We start from the raw sequence: 26,085 nt of genomic DNA, 5'->3' as shown, positions 1-26,085 counted from the left end.
CTTACTTAGCCTAGGCGCATGGTAACATTTTTGCCGAAAAAAGTCGTCGGAACATAGCAACATGAAATCAAAATTTGAAGAACTCGTCACGACATTTTTTTAATGTGAAAATGATTTCTTCAATCGCACCGATGGTTTGAACTACAAAATAATTTAAAGTTTTCTAATGGAAAAATCTAGGATGACACCAGCTTTTATGTCTCTAGTGCATGCATGTGCACATGAGAAAAGATTGGATAATGAACCATTTTTATGCCCCCGGTAATTTCAATGTAAGCAACATGATAGCTTGTGTAGCATAGACATGATAATCTTTTACCCAAAAAAATGTCATCGCAATATATCAACATGAGATCTAGTCTTGGAGATCTCGTTGCATCGAATTTTTTATGTGAAATCGATTTTTTATTGGAATGACGGTTTAAGTTACAAAACATTTTGAAGATTTAAAGTATGAAAGAATCTAAAGTGACGTTATCAATTTTGTCTTACATGCATGTAATTATGCATTTAATAGGTGTCATGCATACGCACATTGTGAAAGAGATGCACTGATAATCAGGTGCATGTTAAGAAAAGTTCATAGCAGTGGCGGAGCCACCTCCCGGCGACCCTGGGCAGCTGCCCGGGCTCTGCCCAGGAACTCCCGTGAGACTATAGAAGGAGATGGAGATTTAATCACCAGTTTTAGTGGGGCAAATGCCCACGAGTCACATCCCTTCGTATTTTCCCCCGGCTCCATGGAGTAGCTAGCTCCGCCACTGGTTCATAGCATGCACTTGTGTGCTAGGAATGGTCGTTCGGTTTTGTTCGTTAAATTTGAAACGTTCTGCAGTTAGCATTGTCCTTAATTATAATCCATAAGGTCTTGTTTAGTGTGTGGCAAAATGGCAGGATACTTGGCAAATTCCTGGGTAGCTCACACCCATGGAAACTTGCACTCAGGTCATTTGCATGTGCATTGGTCGGATCGGAGGAGAGGCAATGTTCAACCCCATCCGGACCATGGCTGCCATCACTCCACCAACTCATGTCGACGCTCCGGTTGCATCTGTAGCTGTCCTCCATGGCTCCATGCCATCTCGGTTTGGCCAAGAACCAGAAGAATACATGGACATTGACGAATAGTCGACCATATGGCCTCCGATCTTTCCACGAACCGCGCAAGCTTCAAGTTGGCCTCCACCATCGCCTCATTCTCCACCTCATCATCGACCAGTGTGCCCCTTTCTCACCTCCCTCCCAATGGACAAGCCTGAACCTCCCAAAATGAATCTCCTTGCAACTTTTGATCCAATCACTATAATTTTGGATCTTGCCATCCATCCCGAGTGAATCGAGTTGAGCGAACCTGATGAAGCTATCCACCTCATTGGTGTGGGTCGCGAGAACAAGCACCCGCTCATGGTAATTGGCTGACGAGGCAAGCATAATCAGATGGACGAGCTCTAGCATCCGCTTGGGAAATTAATATTTATGTTATAGGCTGGCGGCAGCCGGTAACACCGATTTGCTCGCTGAAGAAGAAGCTCCGTTGTCAGATTGTGTGGCCAATCAGCACCGGCGGTCAAGACAATTCCCTGTTTTGTTTTTCAGTTTAGGGAATTCACAAGCTGTGGTTGGGCATCCCAGTAACCCCACTCCCCTACGCGCCCAATTAGAGGGGGAAACCCTGGTGGAATCGGAGGCATAAAAAATGGCTAGTACTACCTTCATCCCGGTGTATAAGTCATTCGCGTAGTTCTAGGTTGATAATTTAACTATCTAAATATGTATTATATGTGACAAAAAATATATATTTAGAAACTACATCCGTGTGGAAATCTAGTGGTATACTTTTCATGACATATAACACATATTTAATTTCTCAAATCGATGACCTAGAACTACGCGAATGACTTATACACCCGGACGGAGGGAGTACTACAAATCATCCAACTTATCCTGAGCGGGGATAAGCTGCCTTCCCAGCCGCTCATTTAATATAATCATGACCGTTGAATGAAAAAAAAAAACAATTCGTTCTTTTGCTTTCACGCCTCAGAGCCGCTCGCGTTTTGCCTTCTCATTGTTTCATGCTCACCTAATAGTTTTCACGTACTAGCGTCTCCGGCTTGTAGTGGCATGCAGCCTTGGAACTAGGAAGTGAAATGATAACTGTCCGCTATAGCGACAAGAGCTGATTTAAAGACCAGCGACGGAGTGGCTGTTGCGGGCCGAGGAACTGTAATTTGCAAGGACGTGTGAACCCATGGCGTCCAAACAAGCCCTCAGCGCCACGTACGGGGCCCAGTCCAAGTACACTGAAATTTGCAAGGACGTGTGAACCGATGGGACTAGACTTGCAAGCAGAGCCCGAACACTTGGCACCCCGCTGCCCCTTGCCTGGCAGCATGTGAACCTACGGGCGGCGCCACCCGATGGGACGTGTGAACCCACGCGGCTGCTGCTCTCCTCTCCCTCGATGCCAAGTGGCCACAGGATTGGCAGCGCTGGCGGATGCGCGGACGTGATCGGAAAGGGACCGCACAACCCACGCCACTCTGAGGGCCAGCGTCATGGCTATGGTTGTCACCTATCTAAGCAATAGGAGTACACGTACCCGTGTTGATCTAGCTTCCAGTTCCGTCCCGGGCTATAAATAGGAGTAGACGCACCTGTGTTTCATCACCTTCCGTACACAATTAAGTTTTTTTTGCGGGGGCCGTACACAATTAAGTTGAGTCGAGTAGCACCACCACCAGCTAGCTAGCAATGGCCTGCACGCCCACCGATGGCCCCACCATGGACGTCCCCATGGTACACAGAAGCTGCCCGCCCAGAGGCGGCGGCGTCTCCACCAATTTCAAGGTCACTTGTGACTTCGGTGGAACGGTGGAGAACGCCAAGGTGAACGTCAGCAAGCTGTATCTACGCCAAATCTTTGCGGGCTGCAATGCGAATCAGTCAAACGTGATACAGCCCAATGCCGCGACAGGGCTTGGTAAAACTGTTGTGAACAATTGGGGGATCTACGACGGCCCTTGCTCCCAGGCGAAACTGGTTGCCCACGGGCACGGCATGCACACACTTGCCGGCAAATGGAGCAATTGGTTCACCCTGGTGTTTGTGGCCGGAAGGTATGTAGTAGCTTATCTCTTTGTTCCACGGCTTTTATTTTACTTGTAAGGCAAATAATTCTGATGAGACATGCCTAATTATCATTTTGGAGCAAAATCGATTATATTATGTATTTATTATTGTGCATGCAGGTTCAAAGGGTGGTTATGGGAGCTAATGATGATGATGAAGAAAATGAGTGGGCCATTGTAGGTGGGACCAGTGAATTCTCAATGGCACGTGGTGTCATCAACAAAAGAGTACACAGTTGCATAGGCAATACAATAACACAAGAGCTTACTATTGAATTTTTCTGCCGCATGAAGGAGGTGAGCGTGTAACTGATTTCAGGTCGTCCACTTTGCATTATATATTCTGGTGGTCTCGGTGATCACTTTGTGTTATTATACGTGGTAAAATACTTATCATTTATTTTCTGTTATTTTCAATCGAGCTTAGTAGGGCCCGGAAAATAATATTTGGAGTTTCATTTGTAGCCTTTAGTGACATTTTTTTGGATACAAACAGCACCAGGGGCCCCTAGTGGTAAATATAAACCCCACCGTGGGGCATAAAGAGAACCCATCTCCTGCCACCCATATAAAATGGGGAGAGCTAGGGAGAAGTAGAGGACTCTCCTTTTTTGGCCAATGACTTGTTTGGCTCTCTCATTTATTATTCCTTTGCTTTTCCATTTTGTTGGCCTAAACCAACACTCAAAATGCATGTTCCTTCATATTCAGGTCGTCGTCTGTTCACCTACACAGATCGCTCCACCTATAGAGATCACTGCACCTACAAAGATCCATGCACCTATAAAGCAAGGACCATGGGGTGGAATGACTGGAGGCTCCCTTCATGAAATGGGAGGCAAATCACGTCGTCTAGAAAGTGTAACAATCTACCATCATGGTGCAGTTGAAGGGCTTCAGTTTTCCTACGTTGACGAAGACGGGCAAATCCACACCACTGATACTTGGGGTGTCAATCGGGGCTTGTTCACGAACGAAGTGAGTAGATTTCATACATGTGTGTGCGGTTGTTTTGCAAATCCTGTTGGTTCATGCATGCCTTCATCATAGAAAAGACGATGCAGTTCTATGTTTGGTTAAAGTCAAGCTAACTTAAACTTGATTGGTTTTCTCGAAAATATTAACAAACAGTAAGACTCCAAACATAGGTATATATATAGCATAATGAAAATATATACTATATTCCATGAAAAATTGTACTCAATACGTTTTTTATATGTCATATTCGTTTTGTTCTATGTCAAGCATTTGTATCTTTGACTATATATAGATTCATAACATAAGATTTAAGTTTTTAGATTTACTATGAGAAATACTTTTATAGTATATAAAACACACACACACACACACATATATATATATATATATATATATATATATATATATATATATATATATATATATGTATGTATGTATATATGTTGCAAAACTATAAGGATGTTTTGAAATTGATTAGATGATTAAAGATAGTAACGTTTGACTTAAAGCACTGTGACCTATATATGAAATAAAAGTCCATATAACAGAGAGTGTAGGCATACTTGCTTATTTAGTAGAATGATATAAGGTAATATCTTTTTATATAAATTAAGATAGTTTGACCTAACACTATTTTAGAATTATATCTTTTTTGGAGGGATGGAATTAGTAGCTATATATACATATGCCACCTAATAAATACTTGATGATATATCTAATTTCCTGTTCACTAATTTTGTGTTGTTTTACAGATAAAGTTTGGCCCATCAGAGTTTGTGAAGCAGATCAGTTGGGCTGGGACATTGGGATCCTGGCTATCACAACTTAAGATCGTCACCAACACCAATACGTATGGTCCTTTCGGAACTATTCCCAGCCAAGCATTCAGCTATACCGTGCCGGAGAATGCGACCGTGGTGGGCTTCTTTGCAGAAACTCTAAATGTTTTCATCACAAGGATTGGTGTTTACACAATCCCTAAATAATTCAGTATTCGACCGTGCTGCTGCCTGCAGCTACCTGCATGTTCCTTTTAATCATCAAAGTGTTTGATTTCCTACCTTTTCTGCCGTTCCAGCAATAAGATGGCTAGCTAACAAGGGTGTCCCGTTGTTTATGCCTGTTTTGTGGCTTTTTCATAAATCAAATCGATGGTGTAACATTTTTCTTTTGCTTTCCCTTTGCAATGTTCAATGATGTAATTTTCAGAGATTGTTTTCTTCAGAATAAAACAGATCAATGTTAAAGTGGAATGGTTCATGTGTAAATCCATATCCTGGTATATAGCATTCGCGCCTTCAAGCGTCCCTTTTGCGCCGGCCCAAAATTGGGCCGGTCGCACCCTGCCCGTTCGATGGTTCCACTCTAACCGTTCAAATCTTATCTCCTGCTTCGTCCCCAACACTCCGAACCTTGCAGCGCACGGGTCGTGTTGTTGTAGGAAAATCTGTGGTGTCATTGTCTCTGGCTTGCCGCCACCATCGACTAGCACTCCTGTGATCCAACAAAACAATCTCAGTAAGAAACCCCCAATCATCAAATTGAAGCAAGAATTTAGCCGGTTCCAGCTAACAATAGTACCGGTTGCAGCCAAAATGACAGGAAAAAAAATTCCACCAACAAAAGTTAATGTAGCAAAAACACTAACACGTTCCATCAAACATATAGCTGGTTCCAGCAAACCCACATTGGTTCGAATAAAAATCACAGGAAGCAAATTCCAAAAGAAAAGTCGATGTAGCAAAAAAAAACATCAAGTTCCATCAAAGCATAAAGCTAGTTCCAGCAAAAATCACGACGGCCATGGGAGGTGCGTCCGGTTCCAGGACTGGTGGACGTTGGTTCCAGCTCTACAACTCATCGGTTGCAACTCTGCCGATGATGGTTGTAGAAAAAAAATTGTCCCGTCGACGGTGGTGGCGGGTAGCAGCGGCAGTACTTTGCGGTTCCAGCACGGCCACCCAACGGTTGCATCTCCACCAGGCGCGGGTTGTAGCACTCCCGTCCTTCCGCTTGTTCCTCGTCGCCACCCATCTGCATCTCTGCACCGGCCGCTTCGCGCACCATGAGGCGCATAGCTCGTCCATGTGGGCGGGGGCTGGTTCAAGCTTGCAGGGGATGGCCACGATCATTGAGGAGAGAGATGAGTGGGCAGGGGCAATGAGGTGAAGAAGAGACGTCAGTTGTGTGGCTCTCATAGAGCAGCCTAATGGCGGAGATGGGAGTATGCTAAAAGATAAGGCAGAAGAGATAAAAAGGATGGGATGAAAAACTAGAATTATGCAAAAACAAATGATTTTTTTCTAAAAAGATCATGTGGCCAGAAAAAATGACCATATCTTGACCGTCTAGATGTTTAGTCTTCTCAAATCTAGCTTGTATCTCAACAACGTTGTATATTCCTTCCTGCAACTGTGTCTGCATTGGAAAGATGGATCTCAAAACACACTACAAAAAATTAAAAAGAGGGTTGTGTGAAACAAAACAAAAAAAGTTCTCGTTCAACTTACGGCAACCCTCAATGCCATGATAATCTTCTTCGAGTCACTAGGTAGGGTTTTCTTGATTTGGATAAGTGCAGCTTCGACAATAGTGTTTGATAGCCATTTGGTTGGCTTCATTGAATAATCTAGCTCTTTGGTCACGAAAAACCCATCACAGTCTATGATGTCAGGACTATTTGCAAAAAAATTAGGACAAACAAAAGAACAAATGATTCGGGTAAGGCATAATGTGAAGAAAATGAGTAACTACTGTTAAAGTGTCCAGGCCTGATGTGCAACTGTATTACTCTTGTTGTGCAAAGTGCAGTTACATGAAACTGCAGCTACAAAGACTGATTGTTGCAACTAAGGAGCTGAATTAATTCTGCAACAACTAAAGAAAAATGAATAACTACCTCAATGTTCTTTGCAAAAATATTGAGGACAAACAAAGAACAAATCAAAATTAAAATGCTTGAGGTAAGGAAAAAAAGAGAAGGAAATGAGTAACTACTGTTAAGGTGTGTAGGCCAGATGTGCAACTTACATGAAATTGCAACGATAAAGACTGATTGGGCAACTTAAAAGCTAATTTAATTGTACAACACATGAACTAAGAAAAAAAGGACTGCAAATTTACCACAATGTAGTATTTTACCTCGTTTCTGAATTGTTTGCTCCAGGTGTATTCCTTACGTAGTAGAGGACTGCCATTTAAAGCTTGTTGACTTGTTCACCACAAGTAAATGTCTTTATTCTATCGTAGTCGATGTAGGGACACCTCTAGACAGCAGCTGGCTTGATTATCCTCCTGCCGCATTTTTGAACTGGTGGGCGACATGTAGTTGTGTCGGACCCACTTGCACCCCTTAGAGCAGCTGTGACATTTGGGTGTAAAACTCATCTGGAGAAGCCGAAGGAGAGGTCTGAATGGGTGCCTTCCCACAGACAACCATATCTGCAGCAACACAAACCTCTCACACAGTTGTCAAATCACAATCATCCTGCTCGCTGCCTTTAGATAATCCTACCTTTTGTGGTGTCACTTGTGATTTGTTCAACTCATCAAATGCGGCAACTGGGGAGTCATCATCAAAATCCAAACCCAAGTCAAATGGTGGAGCGCCGTAGAACCCATCTCCATGATATGATATTGCCGAGGATGCTCTACGAATGGGATGCACACTGTTGTTGCCTTCTTGCAGATCCTTGGGTGCGTCACCCGTTGACGGTTCGTGGAATTATGCTTGGCAACGGTCTTGGTGGTACACACTTGAAAACAAGGTTATATACTTCCTCCTTTGTAAGGGTGCACTGTTGATCAAGAGCATGAAATTTAGGCAAAGGTAGTTGTTGTCTTGCTGAGCCTGCACAATATTGATGATATCTGCTGACAGGTGTGCTGGAGTTGGCACACTGACTATTGGGGCGGGCACAGTGACTGCTTGGGTTGGCAATATGGGTTTTGGGGTTGGCAGACTGCCATCTGGGGGTGCCATAGTTACTGATAGGGGTAGGACAGATGAAACTTCAGATGCATCACTTCCTCTTGATGTTGGCACAGTGGTTGTTAGACTTTCCTTAATCACTGATGTATCCTGCACGGTGGATGTTGCAGTTGGCATATTTGGACCAACAGTTGGCTCACTTGAAGCTGGAGTTGACATAGAAGGTGTTGGAGTTGCTAACTTGCTACATGGCATACTGACAGACTCCTTTTAATTGGTTGATGCAATCTTAACAGCATGGCTTGGCACCTGTTTTCCTATTTCGGCAAAAAATGTTTCCTTGGCAAAAGAAATTCTTTTCTTGCATTTTTTATCAGGAAGTTTGTGTGTTGTAGAGGCAGTTTGTGTGTTATAGAGGGGAGCTTCGAATTCACATGCCCAGCTGCTAGCTCCTGTAGAACAACACTTGCCTTCTTGGACTCTGCAGTTGACACCTCCTTCCCCTTTGATTTACTTCCGTTCTTAAAATTTTTCTTCGCCATACTAGGAATTAAACCCGCTAATCCATGAAAGATTCAAGCCGTCACACACAAGCACAAAACTGTCATCGAAGGGCATACACGACGGATTTGAAATCCATCATGTATGTCGCATCATAATTTGACCACCACCCACTTCCTGACGGAACAACAAAACTGTCACAAATCTATGACAGTCCTTGACTATCACCGATCACTGCCAAGTAACAGCGTTAACTTGCATGCCATGTCGCAGCTGACAGGGATCTGACGTGGCAGCCTTTATAGTTATCAGCCCACTTGAAAACTTAGATCACTTTTAGGTTGTCTAGTAATTGGCCCACTTAGGGTGTTAGCCCATGAATTTTAGTTATGTCCCATGTTATCATTGGCCCAATTATTTTGGAGCGGCCCATTAGCATTTAAACCTATTGGGTGAAGCTTCACACGTATGTGCACTAAAGAATAAAACCGGACTTAACTAAAAGTACAACAATCAGAAATTAACCATCATGAAAGTCACATCAAGACAACCATTACAACATCACAGGAACCACACGTAACCATAACAACCTATAATAACATTTTTTCTGCTGGGAGCCTATACAAACATTATAGCAACATTAGAAGAAACATTATAGCTATCTCATTACAAAATATGTTTTGAGGCCATCAAGACATGTGTCGTCCTCGTCGAGATCAATGCCAATGAGGTCGATGCTGTTTCAATCACACCATCACCAATACTCGATTGTGGCAAACCTTCAAACCAAAGGCAAGATGATAGTGCAAATACTGGACACATGCAATATATTTGAACAAAACAAGCAAGGTTCCAGTTATTCAAATAGTAGAAATTGTAACCTGATACAACATAAACTTTGTATGAAAGAGTGGCACTGTCAAATGATTTTCTATGAATGAAATGGACCAGTTAACTGTTGTAAATTGAGATAGACACGGGGGCATGGAGGGTTTGAAACATATATCACAGCTTAAAGTTTGTTGAGGGAAAAAAGGGCCAATAAAGCAAGGCATACACCAAAAAAATGAAACTGCTAAATTCTATTGGCCGATAAATAAATGAGCATGTACTATCACTAGCCACACTTGCAAGATAAGAATCTATAATAAAACCAATTTCTTTGGTAGATAGTATTTATCTAGTTTCATACACGATGCACTCACCTAGTGCTATCAACTACGCAAATGAAACAAGCAACTGTTTTAGTGACTTGAACTTTGCCTCTAAGGTTTTCTCTTCTTGAACAGATACCCAGGAAATAATTTGGGAATATGAAACCTAGAAGAGACTACTTTATCTTGTGATATACTGCCTTCACTTGTCAGATTCAAGTCTTTGAAATAACTTGGGAAAATTAAATCTAGAAGAGACCAGCGTACACTCCTGCTCATAATTCGGAATCATAGGCCTACTGAAACTATGGTCCTTTTAAGGACAATTTACGATTAGATTAAACATTTTATCAAATTTTATGTTACTACTATTAGAAGGAAAATTCCAGTTACAAATTTCCGAGCAAGGTATATATTTCTATTAGTAACTCTCTTTAGGTGGAGCATATGAAATTATCCCGTCGGAACTACTGCTTTGGAAAGTACATTCTTCTGTCTTGCGCTACCCGGATCTAGGTATGTGTTTTATCCCTTCTTCTATAGGATTCCATTAGATAAACTGACACTGCACATCGATTGTAGAACAAATTTCAATTATGAGTTATATCACACTGTTTATATCACACTATTTCTTAGGCACATCAATTGTAGAACAAATTTCAGTTATGAGTTATTTTCTTACTTTCCAACTTATGTTGCTGTTTGCTACTACAAGTTCCCAAAACACCGCGCGGGGCATCATTTAGTGTTATGCATAAGCTTCTGCCTTATCAGATTGACAATCCTACAATTTTGAAAATATAAATTTGACCAATCACTACTAGGGAAAAGCCTAGCAGTAGCGCTCATTTTTGGGCTAGCAGTAGCACGGGGGACCGCGCTACTGCTACGGCGCTACATCTAAAGTCAAGCAGTAGCGCTGGTTCACCCGCGCTACTACTAGCCGTACTTAGCAGTAGCGCCCTATTGGGAATGCGCTATTGGTAGTTACTAGCAGCGTTCTCTACCCGCGCTACTACTATTATTACGTATTCTTTTTTTATTTTATGTCGTATTCATACACCATTATACAAGTTTTCATACAGTAGCAATTTAGAGATTGTTATTACATCATTGGGTGAAAGAACCGCGGATTTGTTTCAAGTGGATGGATCCATCCACTTGAGATCCATCCACTTGAAACTAATCTGCGGTTTTTTCACCCAATGACATAATAACTCATCATCATCATCATAATATCATTAACAACTTATCATCATAATACAACATTGTCATATAACAACTCCTCGTCATCATCATTTTTGTCCATGAGATATCATATAACAACTTGGTCACTAGTTATAATAACAACTCCTCCTCATCATCATCATAGTACTCATAATCACTACTCCTCCTCATCATCATCATCATAGTACTCATAATCACTACTCCTCCTCCTCATCATCATCATCAACTCTAACATATTGTAGCACATAATAAAAACTTCTCATCATCATCATAGTCATATATAATCAACACTAACTAATTGTTCTTAATACCTAGGACCTACACCTCTCTCCTAGGTAAAATACCATAAAACAGATAAACCGGTCCATCTCCATAATGGAGAATGGAGATAAACATATCTACAACTTGTGGCTTGCACACATTCATTTTGTCTCCAATTAGTTGCGTGTGCACATTCATCACTTTGCTCCATACTTTGATTTTGAGCCTTCTATCGTTTGAAGAAATTGAGTATGCACTGTGGTAAGCCTTCGAAGGAGTTGGTCGTAAACTAACCATATGCATATCACCTTCGATAAACATCAAGTCAGGCACAACCTCCTTCGGGAGCCTCTGTTCAAAAAGGTAATAGTAACATATATAGTTAGCAATGTAGTTTACTTAAGAATAATGTATGCAATGAAGTTACCATCATTAACAAAATCTTACCAACTTTTTGGCAATGAAGTTACTGATACGTCTCCAACGTATCTATAATTTTTGATTGTTCCATGCTATTATATTACCCCTTTTGGATGTTTATGGGCTTTATTTTACACATTTATATCATTTTTGGGACTAACCTACTAACCGGAGGCCCAGCCCATATTGCTGTTTTTTTGCCTATTTCAGTATTTCGAAGAAAAGGAATATCAAACGGAGTCCAAACGGAATAAACCTTCGGGAGCGTGATTTTTGGAACGAACGTGATCCGGAGAGCTTGGAGTGCAAGTCAAGAAGCTCCCGAGGACCCCACGAGATAGGGGGCCGCCCCCCCTATAGGGCGCGCCCCCTGTTTCGTGGGCCCCTCGGGCGGCCACCAATGTACTTCTTCCTCCTATATATACCTACATACCCCGAAAACACCCAGGAGCACCACGAAACACAATTTCCACCGCCGTAACCTTCTGTATCCGCGAGATCCCATCTTGGAGCCTTTGTCGGCACTCTGCCGGAGGGGGAATCGACCACGGAGGGCTTCTACATCAACATCCTTGCCCCTCCAATGAGTTGTGAGTAGTTTACCACAGACCTACGGGTCCATAGTTATTAGCTAGATGGCTTCTTCTCTCTTTTTGGATCTCAATACAATGTTCTCCCCCTCTCTTGTGGAGATCTGTTCGATGTAATCTCTTTTTGCGGTGTGTTTGTCGAGATCAGATGAATTGTGGGTTTATGATCAAGTTTATCTATGAATAATATTTGAATCTTTTCTGAATTCTTTTATGTATGATTGAGTTATCTTTGCAAGTCTCTTCGAATTATTAGTTTGGTTTGGCCTACTAGATTGGTCTTTCTTGCCATGGGAGAAGTGCTTAGCTTTGGGTTCAATCTTGCGGTATTCTTACCCAGTGACAGAAAGGGTTGCAAGACACGTATTGTATTGTTGCCATCAAGGATAACAAGATGGGGTTTATATCATATCGCATGAGTTTGTCCCTCTACATCATGTCATCTTGTTTAAAGTGTTACTCTGTTCTTATGAACTTAATACTCTAGATGCAGGAAGGAGTCAGTCGATGTGTGGAGTAATAGTAGTAGATGCAGGCAGGAGTCGGTCTACTTGTTATGGACGTGATGCCTATATACATGATCATTCCTAGATAATCTCATTACTATGCGCTTTTCTATCAATTGCTCGACATTAATTTGTTCACCCACCGTAATACTTATGCTATCTTGAGAGAAGCCTCTAGTGAAACCTATGGCCCCCGGGTCTATCTCTTATCATATTTGTTTCCAATCTACTTTTATTTGCATCTTTACTTTTTGCATCTATATTACAAAATACCAAAAATATATTACTATCTCTATTAGATCTCACTTTCGCAAGTGGTTGTGAAGGGATTGACAACCCCTTTATTGCGTTGGTTGTGAGTTCTCGGTTTGTGTGTGTAGGTGCGTGGGACTTTTGAGGAGCCTCCTACTAGATTGATATCTTGGTTCTCAAAACTGAGGGAAATACTTACGCTACACTTGCTGCATCACCCTCTCCTCTTCGGGGAAAACCAACGCTAGCTCAAGACGTAGCAAGACGGATTTATGGCGCCATTGCCGGGGAGGTCTTCGCTCAAGTCAACATACCAAGTACCCATCACAAACCCATCTCCCTCGCATTTACATTATTTGCCCCTCGTTTTCCTCTCTCCCACTTCACCCTTGCCGTTTTATTCGCGCTCTCTTTCCCAATCTCCTCCTCTCTTTTCCGTTTGCCTTCCCTTGGCCATGGCCGAGTCAAAAAGAACTAAGGGTTTTCTGCCGAGCTCTAATGCCTTGGACAACCCATCTATCCTCTCTAGCTCATGAATAATAACGCTATAGAAAGACCCACCGGGGTCTCCAATAAGAGCTTGAATAATTTTGATGAGGATGACTCTGGAATTTTTCGTTATTTACTTGATGAGTCTTTAAAAGATGCTTGGGATAGGTTATTAAGGATTTGGTCTAGCTATGTGCCACAATATCAAATTGAAGATTACTTAAAAAGTTTTTATGTTGGCTTGCCCGCTTCTTTTAAACAAGTTTTAGATTCTATTTTGGAAGGAAGTTTTCTTGAAAGGGATGCTATAGATACTTATGAAAAAATGAAAACCATATTTGGGCACCCTATGAATGATAAGGTTGAATCAACTACTCTCTTGTGCTTTTATCAAAATGAAATTATTAAAAAGATGAAGTCTAGTTTGGAGGCAAACTTCCGTAACATGCTTAATCTTACTTCTTCCATTAATGGCCATGTGCTTACTTTAAATAGAATAATGAATGCCATAGAAAGGAGATCCCCCTCATTTAGTGCCAAAGATGGCACTCGTTACATCTATCTTCGCTTTTATGCCTAGCTAGGGGCGTTAAACGATAGCGCTAGTTGGGAGGCAACCCAATTTTCTTTATGTATTTTGTTTTTGCTCCTGTTAAGGAATAAATCTTGCATCTACTCTCTGTTTAGATGTGTTTTTAGCTTTTAATTAGTGTTTGTGCCAAGTAGAACCTATAGGATAAACTATGATGATAGTTGATTTGATTCTGCTGAAAAACAGAAACTTTGAGCTCATGAGAAATATTTCAATAAATCACAGAAACGTGATTTTGCATTGATTCTTTTTGCTGCTGATCAATAGACAAATTTTCCAGTACGTACTATTTTGGTAGGATGTTTAGAGTTCCAGAAGTTTGCGTTAGTTACAGATTGCTACAGACTGTTCTGTTTCTGACTGATTCTGTTTTTCGTGTGTTGTTTGCTTATTTCAATGCATCTATGGCTAGTAAATTAGTTTATAAACCATAAGGAAGTTGGAATACAGTAGGTTTAACACCAAAATAAATAAAGAATGAGTTCATTGCAGTACCTTATGTGGTGGTTTTGTTTTCTTTCACTAACGGAGCTTATAAGATTTCCTGTTGAGTTTTGTGTTGTGAAGTTTTCAAGTTTTGGGTAAAGCTTTTATGGACTATGGAATAAGGAGTGACAAGAGCCTAAGATTGGGAATGCCCATGGCACCCCAAGATATTCAAGTATAGCCAAAAGCCTAAGCTTGGGGATGCCCCGGGAAGGCATCCCCTCTTTCGTCTTCGTTCATTGGTAACTTTACTTGGAGCTATATTTTTATTTGTTACATCATATGTGTTTTGCTTGGAGCGTCGTGTATTATATTAGTCTTTGCCATTTAGTTTACCACAATCATCCTTACTGTACACACCTTTTTGTGAGAAGCCTATTTGATTAGAATTTGCTAGAATACTCTATGTGCTTCACTTATATCTTTTGAGCTTGATAGTTTTTGCTCTAGTGCTTCACTTATATCTTTTAGAGCACGGTGGTGTCTTAATTTTGAAGAAAATTCTAGTCTCTCATGCTTCACTTATATTATTTTGAGATTCTTTTAGAAGAGCATGGTTTTTGCTATGATCATAAAGTTGGTCCTAGAATGATGAGCATCCAAGTTGGGTATAATAAAAACTATCATAGGAAGTGAATTGGATGCTATGATCAACTTGATACTTGATAATTGTTTTGAGATATGGAGGTAGTGATATTAAAGTCATGCTAGTTGGGTGATTATGAATTTAAAGAATGCTTGTGTTGAAGTTAGCAAGTCCCGTAGCATGCACGTATGGTTAAAGTTGTGTAAAAATTTTGAAACATGAAGTGTACTTGGCTTGTGCATCCTTATGAGTGGCGGTCCGGAATGAGCGATGGTCTTTTCCTACAAATCTATCCCCCTAGGAGCATGCGCATAGTACTTGATTTTTGATGACTTCTAAATTTTTTCAATAAGTATATGAGTTCTTTTGACTAATGTTGAGTCCATGGATTATACACACTTTTACCTTTCCGCCTTTGCTAGCCTCTTCGGTACCGTGCATTGCCCTTTCTCACATCGAGAGTTGGTGCAAACTTCGCCGGTGCATCCAAACCCCGTGATATGATACGCTCTATCACACATAAACCTCCTTATATCTTCCTCAAAACAGCCACCATACCTACCTATTATGGCATTTCCATAGCCATTCCGAGATACATTGCCATGCAACTTTCCACCGTTCCGTTCATCATGACATACTTTACTTTTGTCATATTGCCATTGCATGCCACCATGCATTATTTTTCATACATGTCACTCTTGATTCATTGCACCATGCCGGTACACTGCCGGAGGCATTCATATAGAGTCATATCTTGTTCTAGTTTCGAGTTGTAATTCATATGTTGTAATCAATAGAAGTGTGATGATCATCATTATTAGAACATTGCCCAAAGAAAAAAAAAGAAGAAAGGCAAAAAAAAGGAAAGGCCCAAAAGAAAAAAAAAGAAAAAAAAGAAAAAAAGAAAAAAAGAAGAAATAAATAAAAAGGGCAATGTTACTATCTCTTTTTCCACACTTGTGCTTCAAAGTAGCACCTTGTTCTTCATGTATTGAGTCTCATATTTTGTGCTTCAAAGTAGCACCATGTTTTTCATATAGTGAGTCTCATAAGTTGTCTTTTTCATACTAGTGGGAATTTTTCATTATAGAACTTGGCTTGTATATTCCTACGATGGGCTTCCTCAAATGCCCTAGGTCTTCATGAGCAAGCAAGTTGGATGCACACCCACTAGTTTTCTTTTGATGTATAGCTCTAGTGCATCCGTTGCATGGCAATCCCTACTCCTCATGTTGACATCAATTGATGGGCATCTCCATAGCCCGTTGATTATCCTCGTCAATGTGAGACTTTCTCTCTTTTTGTCTTCTCCACACAATCCCCATCATCATATTCTATTCCACCCATAGTGCTATATCCATGGCTCACGCTCATGTATTGCGTGAAGGTTGAAAAAGTTTGAGATTATTTAAGTATGAAACAATAGCTTGACTTGTCATCGGGGGTATAGAAATTGGGAACTTCTTTGTGTGACAAAAATGAAGCATAGCCTAACTATATGATTTTGTAGGGATGAACTTTCTTTTGCCATGTTATTTTGAGAAGACATGATTACATTGATTAGTATGCTTGAAGTGTTACTATTTCATTTGTCAATATGAACTTTTATTTTGTATTCATTTGGATCTGAACATTCTTGCCACAATAAAGAAAATTACATTATGAATTATGCCAGGTAGCATTCCACATCAAAAATTCTCTTTTTATCATTTACCTACTCGAGGACGAGCAGGAATTAAGCTTGGGGATGCTTGATACGTCTCCAACGTATCTATAATTTTTGATTGTTCCATGCTATTATATTACCACTTTTGGATGTTTATGGGCTTTATTTTACACATTTATATCATTTTTGGGACTAACCTACTATCCGGAGGCCCAGCCCATATTGCTGTTTTTTTGCCTATTTCAGTATTTTGAAGAAAAGGAATATCAACCGGAGTCCAAAAGGAATGAAACCTTCGAGAGCGTGATTTTTGGAACGAACGTGATCCGGAGAGCTTGGAGTGCAAGTCAAGAAGCTCCCGAGGACCCCACGAGATAGGGGGCCGTGCCCCCCCCCTGTAGGGCACGCCCCCCTGTCTCATGGGCCCCTCGGGCGGCCACCGACGTACTTCTTCCTCCTATATATACCTATGTACCCCGAAAACATCCAGGAGCACCACGAAACAAAATTTCCACTGCTGTAACCTTCTGTATCAGCGAATCCCATCTTCGAGCCTTCGCCGGCACTCTGCCGAAGGGGGAATCGACCACGGAGGGCTTCTACATCAACATCCTTGCCCCTTCGATGAGTTGTGAGTAGTTTACCATAGACCTACGGGTACATAGTTATTAGCTAGATGGCTTCTTCTCTCTTTTTGGATCTCAATACAATGTTCTCGCCCTCTCTTGTGGAGATCTATTCGATGTAATCTCTTTTTGCGGTGTGTTTGTCGAGATCCGATGAATTGTGGGTTTATGATCAAGTTTATCTATCAATAATATTTGAATTTCTATGAATTCTTTTATGTATGATAGAGTTATCTTTGCAAGTATCTTCGAATTATTAGTTTGGTTTGGCCTACTAGATTGGTCTTTCTTGCCATGGGAGAAGTGCTGAGCTTTGGGTTCAATCTTGCGGTGTTCTTACCTAGTGACAGAAAGGGTTGCAAGACACGTATTGTATTGTTGCCATCGAGGATAACAAGATGGGGTTTATATCATATTGCATGAGTTTATCCCTCTACATCATGTCATCTTGCTTAAATCGTTACTCTGTTCTTATGAACTTAATACTCTAGATGCAGGCAGAAGTCGGTCGATGTGTGGAGTAATAGTAGTAGATGCAGGCAGGAGTCAGTCTACTTGTTATGGACGTGATGTCTATATACATGATCATGCCTAGATAATTTCATAACTATGCGCTTTTCTATCAATTGCTCGACAGTAATTTGTTCACCCATCGTAATACTTATGCTATCTTGAGAGAAGCCTCTAGTGAAACCTATGGCCCCCGGGTCTATCTCTTATCATATTTGTTTCCAATCTACTTTTATTGGCATCTTTACTTTTTGCATCTATATTACAAAATACCAAAAATATATTACTATCTCTATTAGATCTCACTTTCGCAAGTGACCTTGAAGGGATTGACAACCCCTTTATTGCGTTGGTTGCGAGTTCTCAGTTTGTTTGTGTAGGTGCGTGGGACTTTTGAGGAGCCTCCTACTGGATTGATACCTTGGTTCTCAAAACTGAGGGAAATACTTACGCTACACATGCTGCATCACCCTCTCCTCTTCGGGGAAAACCAACGCTAGCTCAAGACGTAGCAGTTACCATCAAGCAATTTATGGGCTAGTGGCACGTATCTAGTATAATTTGGACTGATAGATTGATTGATTTTAAAGGCCTCGACATCTTCTATTAATGAGACAAGATAATCTTTCTCCTCATAATTAAGCTTGGAGACAAGATAACCTACAACCTTCTGAGTATTTCTTGAAGATGAGAAATAAACTGAGAATTATAAATAAATAAGTTTAGTACCGACATGAAGGAAATATGCCCTAGAGGCAATAATAAAGTTATTATTTATTTCCTTATATCATGATAAATGTTTATTATTCATGCTAGAGTTGTATTAACCGGAAACATAATACATGTGTGAATACATAGACAAGCAGATTGTCACTAGTATGCCTCTACTTGACTAGCTCGTTGATCAAAGATGGTTATGTTTCCTAGCCATAGACATGACTTGTCATTTGATTAACGGGATCACATCATTGGGAGAATGATGTGATTGACATGACCCATTCCGTTAGCTTAGCACAAGATCATTTAGTATGTTGTTGCTTTCTTCATGACTTATACATGTTCCTATGACTGTGAGATTATGCAACTCCCGTTTACCGGAGCAACACTTTGTGTGCTACCAAATGTCACAACGTAACTGGGTGATTATAAAGGTGCTCTACAGGTGTCTCCGAAGATACATGTTGGGTTGGCGTATTTCGAGATTATGATTCGTCACTCTGATTGTCGAAGAGGTATCTCTGGGCCCTCTCGGTAATACACATCACTTAAGCCTAGCAAGCATTGCAACTAATGAGTTAGTTGCGGGATGATGTATTACGTAACGAGTAAAGAGACTTGCCGGTAACGAGATTGAACTAGGTATTGAGATAGCGATGATCGAATCTCGGGCAAGTAACATACCGATGACAAAGGGAACAACGTATGTTGTTATGCGGTTTGACCGATAAAGATCTTCGTAGAATATGTGGGACCCAATATGAGCATCCAGGTTCCGCTATTGCTTATTGTCCGGAGACGTGTCTCGATCATGTCTACATTGTTCTCGAACCTGTAGGGTCCGCACGCTTAAGGTTTCGATGACAGTTATATTATGAGTTTATGAGGTTTGATGTACCGAAGGAGTTCGGAGTCCTGGATGAGATCGGGGACATGACGATGAGTCTCGAAATGGTCGAGACGTACAGATCAATATATTGGACGACTATATTCGGACTTCGGAAAGGTTCCGAGTGATTCAGGTATTTTTCGGAGTACCGGAGAGTTACGGCAATTCGCCGGGGAGTATATGGGCCTTATTGGGCCATACGGGAATAGTGGAGAGAGGCTGAAAGGAAGGAGGCGTGCAGCCCCCCTCTGGTCCGAATTGGACAAGGGGTGGAGCCCCCTTTTCCTTCCTCCTCTCCCCCTCTTTCCTTCTCTCCTACTCCAACAAGGAAGGGGGGGAGTCCTACTCCCGGTGGGAGGAGGACTCCTCCTGGCGCGCCCCTCCTGGCCGGCCGACCCCCTCCCCCTGGCTCCTTTATATACGGGGGCAGGGGGCACCTCTAGGCACAACAACAATTGATCTCTTGATCTCTTAGCCATGTGCGGTGCCCCCTCCACCATAGTCCTCGATAATATTGTAGCGGTGCTTAGGTGAAGCCCTGCGATGGTAGAACATCAAGACCATCACCACACCGTCGTGCTGACGGAACTCTTCCCCGACATTCTGCTGGATCGGAGTTCGGGGATCGTCATCGAGCTGAACATGTGCTAGAACTCAGAGGTGCCGTAGTTTCGGTGCTTGATCGGTCGGGCCGTGAAGATGTACGACTACATCAACTGCGTTGTTCTAACGCTTCCGCTTTTCGGTCTATGAGGGTATGTGGACAACACTCTCTCCTCTCGTTGATATGCATCACCATGATCTTGCATGTGCGTAGGATTTTTTTTGAAATTACTACGTTCCCCAACAGTGGCATCCGAGCCAGGTTTTTATGCGTAGATGTTATATGCACGAGTAGAACACAAGTGAGTTGTGGGCGATACAAGTCATACTGCTTACCAGCATGTCATACTTTGGTTCGGCGGTATTGTTTGATGAAGCGGCCCAGACCGACATTACGCGTACGCTTATGCGAGACTGGTTCTACCGACGTGCTTTGCACACAGGTGGCTGGCGGGTGTCTGTTTCTCCAACTTTAGTTGAACCGAGTGTGGCTACGCCCGGTCCTTGCGAAGATTAAAACAATACTAACTTGACGAACTATCGTTGTGGTTTTGATGCGTAGATAAGAACGGTTCTTGCTCAGCCCGTAGCAGCCACGTAAAATTTGCAACAACAAAGTAGAGGACGTCTAACTTGTTTTTGCAGGGCATGTTGTGATGTGATATGGTCAAGACGTGATGCTATATTTTATTGTATGAGATGATCATGTTTTGTAACTGAAGTTATCGGCAACTGGCAGGAGCCATATGGTTGTCGCTTTATTGTATGAAATGCAAACGCCCTGTAATTGCTTTACTTTATCACTAAGCGGTAGCGATAGTCGTAGAAGCAATAGATGGCGTAATGACAACGATGCTACGATGGAGATCAAGGTGTCGCGCCAGTGACGATGGTGATCATGACGGTGCTTCGGAGATGGAGATCACAAGCACAAGATGATGATGGCCATATCATATCACTTATATTGATTGCATGTGATGTTCATCCTTTGTGCATCTTATCTTGCTTTGATTGACGGTAGCATTTTAAGATGACCTCTCACTAATTATCAAGAAGTGTTCTCCCTGAGTATGCACTGTTGCGAAAGTTCTTCGTGCTGAGACACCACGTGATGATCGGGTGTGATAGGCTCTACGTTCAAATACAACGGGTGCAAAACAGTTGCACACGTGGAATACTCAGGTTAAACTTGACGAGCCTAGCATATACAGATATGGCCTCGGAACACGGAGACCGAAAGGTCGAGCGTGAATCATATAGTAGATATGATCAACATAGTGATGTTCACCATTGAAAACTACTCCATCTCACGTGATGATCGGACATGGTTTAGTTGATTTGGATCACGTGATCACTTAGATGACTAGAGAGATGTCTTTCTAAGTGGGAGTTCTTAAGTAATATGATTAATTGAACTTAAATTTATCATGAACTTAGTCATGGTAGTATTTTGCAAATTATGTTGTAGATCAATAGCTCGCGTTGTTGCTTCCCTATGTTTTTATATGTGTTCCTAGAGAAAACTAAGTTGAAAAATGTTAGTAGCAATGATGCGGACTTGGTCCGTGATCTGAGGTTTATCCTCATTGCTGCACAGAAGAATTATGTCCTTGATGCACCGCTAGGTGACAAACCTATTGCAGGAGCAGATGTAGACGTTATGAACGTTTGGCTAGCTCAAAATGATGACTACTTGATAGTTTAGTGCACCATGCTTAAACGGCTTAGAATCGGGACTTCAAAGACGTTTTGAACGTCATAGACCATATGAGATGTTCCAGGAGTTGAAGTTAATATTTCCAGCAAATACCCGAGTTGAGAGATATGAAGTCTCCAACAAGTTCTGTAGCTAAAAGATGGAGGAGAATCGCTCAACTAGTAAGCATGTGCTCAGTTTGTCTGGGTACTTCAATCGCTTGAATCAAGTGGGAGTTAGTCTTCCAGATAAGATAGTGATTGACAGAATTCTCTAGTCACCATCACTAAAGTTACTAGAACTTCGTGATGAACTATAGTATGCAAGGGATGACGAAAACAATTCCCGAGCTCTTCGTGATGTTGAAATCGACGAAGGTAGAAATCAAGAAAGAGCATCAAGTGTTGATGATTGACAAGACCACTAGTTTCAAGAAAAGGGCAAAGAGAAAGAAAGGGAAACTTCAAGTAGAATGGCAAACAAGTTGACACTCCCTTGAAGAAGACCAAAGCTGGACCAAAGCCTGAAACTGAGTGCTTACACTGCAAAGGAAATGGTCACTAGAAGCTGAAATGCCCTGAATATTTGGTGGATAAGAAGGATGGCAAAGTGAACAAGGGTATGTTTGATATACAGGTTATTGATGTGTGCCTTACTAGTGTTTATAGTAGCCCCTTAGTATTTGATACTTGTTCGGTTGCTAAGAATAGTAACTCGAAACAGGAGTTACAGAATAAACAGAGACTAGTTGAAAGGGAAGTAACGATGAGTGTTGGAAGTAGTTCCAAGATAGATATGATCATCATCGCACACTCCCTATACTTTCGTGATTAGTGTTAAACCTAAATAAATGTTATTTGGCGTTTGCGTTGAGCATGAATATGATTTGGTCATGTTTATTGCAATACGGTTATTCATTTAAAATCAAAGAATAATTGTTGTTCTAGTTTACATGAATAAAACCTTCAAGTGGTCATACACCCAATGAAAATAGTTTGTTGGATCTCGATCGTAGTGATACACATATTCATAATATTGATGCCAAAAGATGCAAAGTTAATAATGATAGTGCAACTTATTTGTGGCACTGCCATTTGGGTCATATCGGTGTAAAGCGCATGAAGAAACTCCATAAAGATAGATTTTCGGAATGACTTGGTTATGAATCATTTGATGCTTGCGAACCGTGTCTTTTCGGCAAGATGACTAAAACTCCATTCTCCGGAACAATGGAATGAGCTACTGACTTATTGGAAATAATACATACCGATGTATGCGATCCGATGAGTGTTAAGGCTCGCGGTGTGTATCGTTATTTTCTGACCTTCATAGATGATTTGAGCAGATATGGGTATATCTACTTGATGAAACATAAGTCTGAAACATTTGAAAAGCTCAAAGAATTTCAGAGTGAAGTGGAAAATCATCGTAACAAGAAAAATAAAGTTTCTACGATCTGATCATGGAGACGAATATTTGAGTTACGCGTTTGGTCTTCATTTAAAACAATGTGAAATAGTTTCACAACTCACGCCACCTAGAACACCACAATGTAATGGTGTGTCCGAACATCGTAATCGTACTTTACTAGATATGGTGCGATCTATGATGTCTCTTATCGGTTTACCACTATCGTTTTGGGGTTATGCATTAGAGACAGCTGTGTTCACGTTTAATAGGGCACCATCTAAATCCGTTGAGGTGACACCATCTGAACTATGGTTTAGCAGTAAACCAAAGTTGTCGTTTCTTAAATTTTGGGGCTGCGATGCTTATGTGAAAAAGTTTCAACCTGATAAGCTCGAACCCAAATCGGAGAAGTGCGTCTTCATAGGATACCCAAAGGTAACTATTGGGTACACCTTCTATCATAGATCCGCAGGCAAGTTATTCGTTGCTAAGATGGATCCTTTCTAGAGAAGAAGTTTTTCTCGAAAGAAGTGAGTGGGAGGAAAGTAGAACTTGATGAGGTAATTGTACCTTCTCCCTTATTGGAAAGCAGTTCATCACAGAAATCAGTTCCAGTGATTCCTACACCAATTAGTGAGGAAGTTAATGATGATGATCATGCAACTTCAGATCAAGTTGCTACGAAACCTCGTAGGTCTTCCAGAGTAAGATCCGCACCAGAGTGGTGTGGTAATCATGTTCTGGAAGTCATGTTACTAGACCATGATGAACCTATGAACAATGAGGAAGCAATGATGAGCCCAGATTCCGTGAAATGGCTTGAGGCCATAAAATCTGAGATATGATCCATGTATGAGAACAAAGTATGGACTTTCATTGACTTGCTCGATGATCAGCAAGCCATGTTAAATAAATGGATCTTCAAGAGGAAGACGGACACTGATAGTAGTGTTATTATCTACTAAGTTTGACTTGTTGCGAAAGGTTTTCGACAAGTTCAAGGTGTTGAATACGATGGGATTTTCTCACTCGTATCGATGCTTAAGTCTGTCTGAATCATGTTAGCAATTGCCACATTTTATGAAATCTGGCAAATGGATGTCAAAACTGCATTCCTTAATGGATTTTTTAAAGAAAAGTTGTATATGATGCAACCAGAAGGTTTTGTTAATTCTAAAGGTGCTAACAAAATGTGCAACCTCCAGCGATCCATCAATGGACTGGTGCAAGCATCTCGGAGTTGGAATATACGCTTTGATGAGTTGATCAAAGCATATGGTTTTATACAGACTTTTGGAAAGGGCTGTATTTACAAGAAAGTGAGTGGGAGCACTACAGCCTTTCTGATAAGTATATGTGAATGACATATTATTAATTGGAAATGATGTAGAATTTTCTGGAAAGCATAAAGGAGTGTTTGAAAGGAGTTTTTCAGAGAAAGACCTCGGTGAAGCTGCTTACACATTGAGCATCAAGATCTATATAGATAGATCAAGATGCTTGATAAGTTTTTTTCAATGAGTACATACCTTGATAAGATTTTGAAGTAGTTCAAATGGAACAGTCAAAGAAGGAGTTCTTGACTGTGTTGCAAGGTGTGAAATTCAGTAAGACTCAAATCCCGACCACGGCAGAAAATAGAAGAATGAAAAGTCATTCCCTATGCCTCAGTCATAGGTTCTATAAAGTATGCTATGTTGTGTACCAGACCTATTGTATACCTTGCTCTGAGTTTGGCAAAGGAATAAAATTTTGATCTAATAGTAGATCATTGGACAGCGGTCAAGAATATCCTTAGTGAGGACTAAGGAGATGTTTCTCGATCATGGAGGTGATAAAAGAGTTCGTCGTAAAAGTTACATCGGTGCAAACTTTTACACTGATCCAGATGACTCTAAGTCTCAATCTGGATACATATTGAAAGTGGGAGCAATGAGCTAGAGTATCTCCATGCAGAACATTGTAGACATAGAATATTTGCAAAATACATACGGCTCTGAATGTGACAGACCCGTTGACTAAAGTTCTCTCATGAGCAAAACATGATCATACCTTAGTACTCTTTTGGGTGTTAATCACATAGCAATGTGAACTAGATTATTGACTCTAGTAAACCCTTTGGGTGTTGATCACATGACGATGTGAACTATGAGTATTAATCACATAAAGATGTGAATATTGGTGTTGAATCACATGATGATGTGAACTAGATTATTGACTCTAGTACAAGTGGGAGACTGAAGGAAATATGCCCTAGAGGCAATAATAAAGTTATTATTTATTTCCTTATATCATGATAAATGTTTATTATTCATGCTAGAATTGTATTAACCGGAAACATAATACATGTGTGAATACATTGACAAACAGATTCTCACTAGTATGCCTCTACTTGACTAGCTCGTTGATCAAAGATGGTTATGTTTCCTAGCCATAGACATGAGTTGTCATTTTATTAATGGGATCACATCATTAGGAGAATGATGTGATTGACATGACCCATTCCGTTAGCTTAGCACACGATCGTTTAGTATGTTGCTCTTGCTTTCTTCATAACTTATACATGTTCCTATGACTATGAGATTATGCAACTCCCGTTTACCGGAGGAACATTTTGTGTGCTACCAAACGTCACAACGTAACTGGGTGATTATAAAGGTGCTCTACAGGTGTCTCCGAAGGTACATGTTGGGTTGGCGTATTTCGAGATTAGGATTTGTTACTCCGATTGTCGAAGAGGTATCTCTGGGCCCTCTCGGTAATACACATCACTTAAGCCTTGCAAGCATTGCAACTAATGAGTTAGTTGCAGGATGATGTATTACGGAACGAGTAATGAGACTTTCCGGTAACGAGATTGAACT

At 41.0% G+C, this 26,085-nt stretch overlaps 1 protein-coding gene across 1 annotated transcript; it reads left to right on the top strand.

Annotated features, from left to right (window-relative positions):
• Positions 1–2,684: 2,684 nt before the first annotated feature.
• Positions 2,685–5,387, top strand: LOC119288025 (horcolin-like). The gene is made up of 4 exons (XM_037567639.1): positions 2,685–3,119; positions 3,252–3,428; positions 3,843–4,109; positions 4,862–5,387. Exons 1-4 carry the CDS (start codon positions 3,081–3,083, stop codon positions 5,093–5,095), a joined length of 717 nt encoding a protein of 238 aa, XP_037423536.1. The 5' UTR covers positions 2,685–3,080; the 3' UTR covers positions 5,096–5,387.
• Positions 5,388–26,085: the final 20,698 nt, after the last annotated feature.

Source organism: Triticum dicoccoides, chromosome 4A (genome assembly GCF_002162155.2).
Source record: "Triticum dicoccoides isolate Atlit2015 ecotype Zavitan chromosome 4A, WEW_v2.0, whole genome shotgun sequence".
Classification (NCBI taxonomy): Eukaryota; Viridiplantae; Streptophyta; class Magnoliopsida; order Poales; family Poaceae; genus Triticum; species Triticum dicoccoides.
The sequence above is the reverse complement of the archived record's forward strand: the minus strand, read 5'-3'. Positions and strand labels throughout refer to the sequence as shown.

Bases quoted from the DNA above. Each gene is read 5' to 3' on its own strand.
- LOC119288025 (XM_037567639.1), top strand. From the start codon at position 3,081: ATGGAGCAATTGGTTCACCCTGGTGTTTGTGGCCGGAAG. The intron at 3,120-3,251 runs GTATGTAGTAGC...TTGTGCATGCAG, and splicing joins CTGGTGTTTGTGGCCGGAAG to GTTCAAAGGGTGGTTATGGG. The intron at 4,110-4,861 runs GTGAGTAGATTT...GTTGTTTTACAG, and splicing joins GGGGCTTGTTCACGAACGAA to ATAAAGTTTGGCCCATCAGA.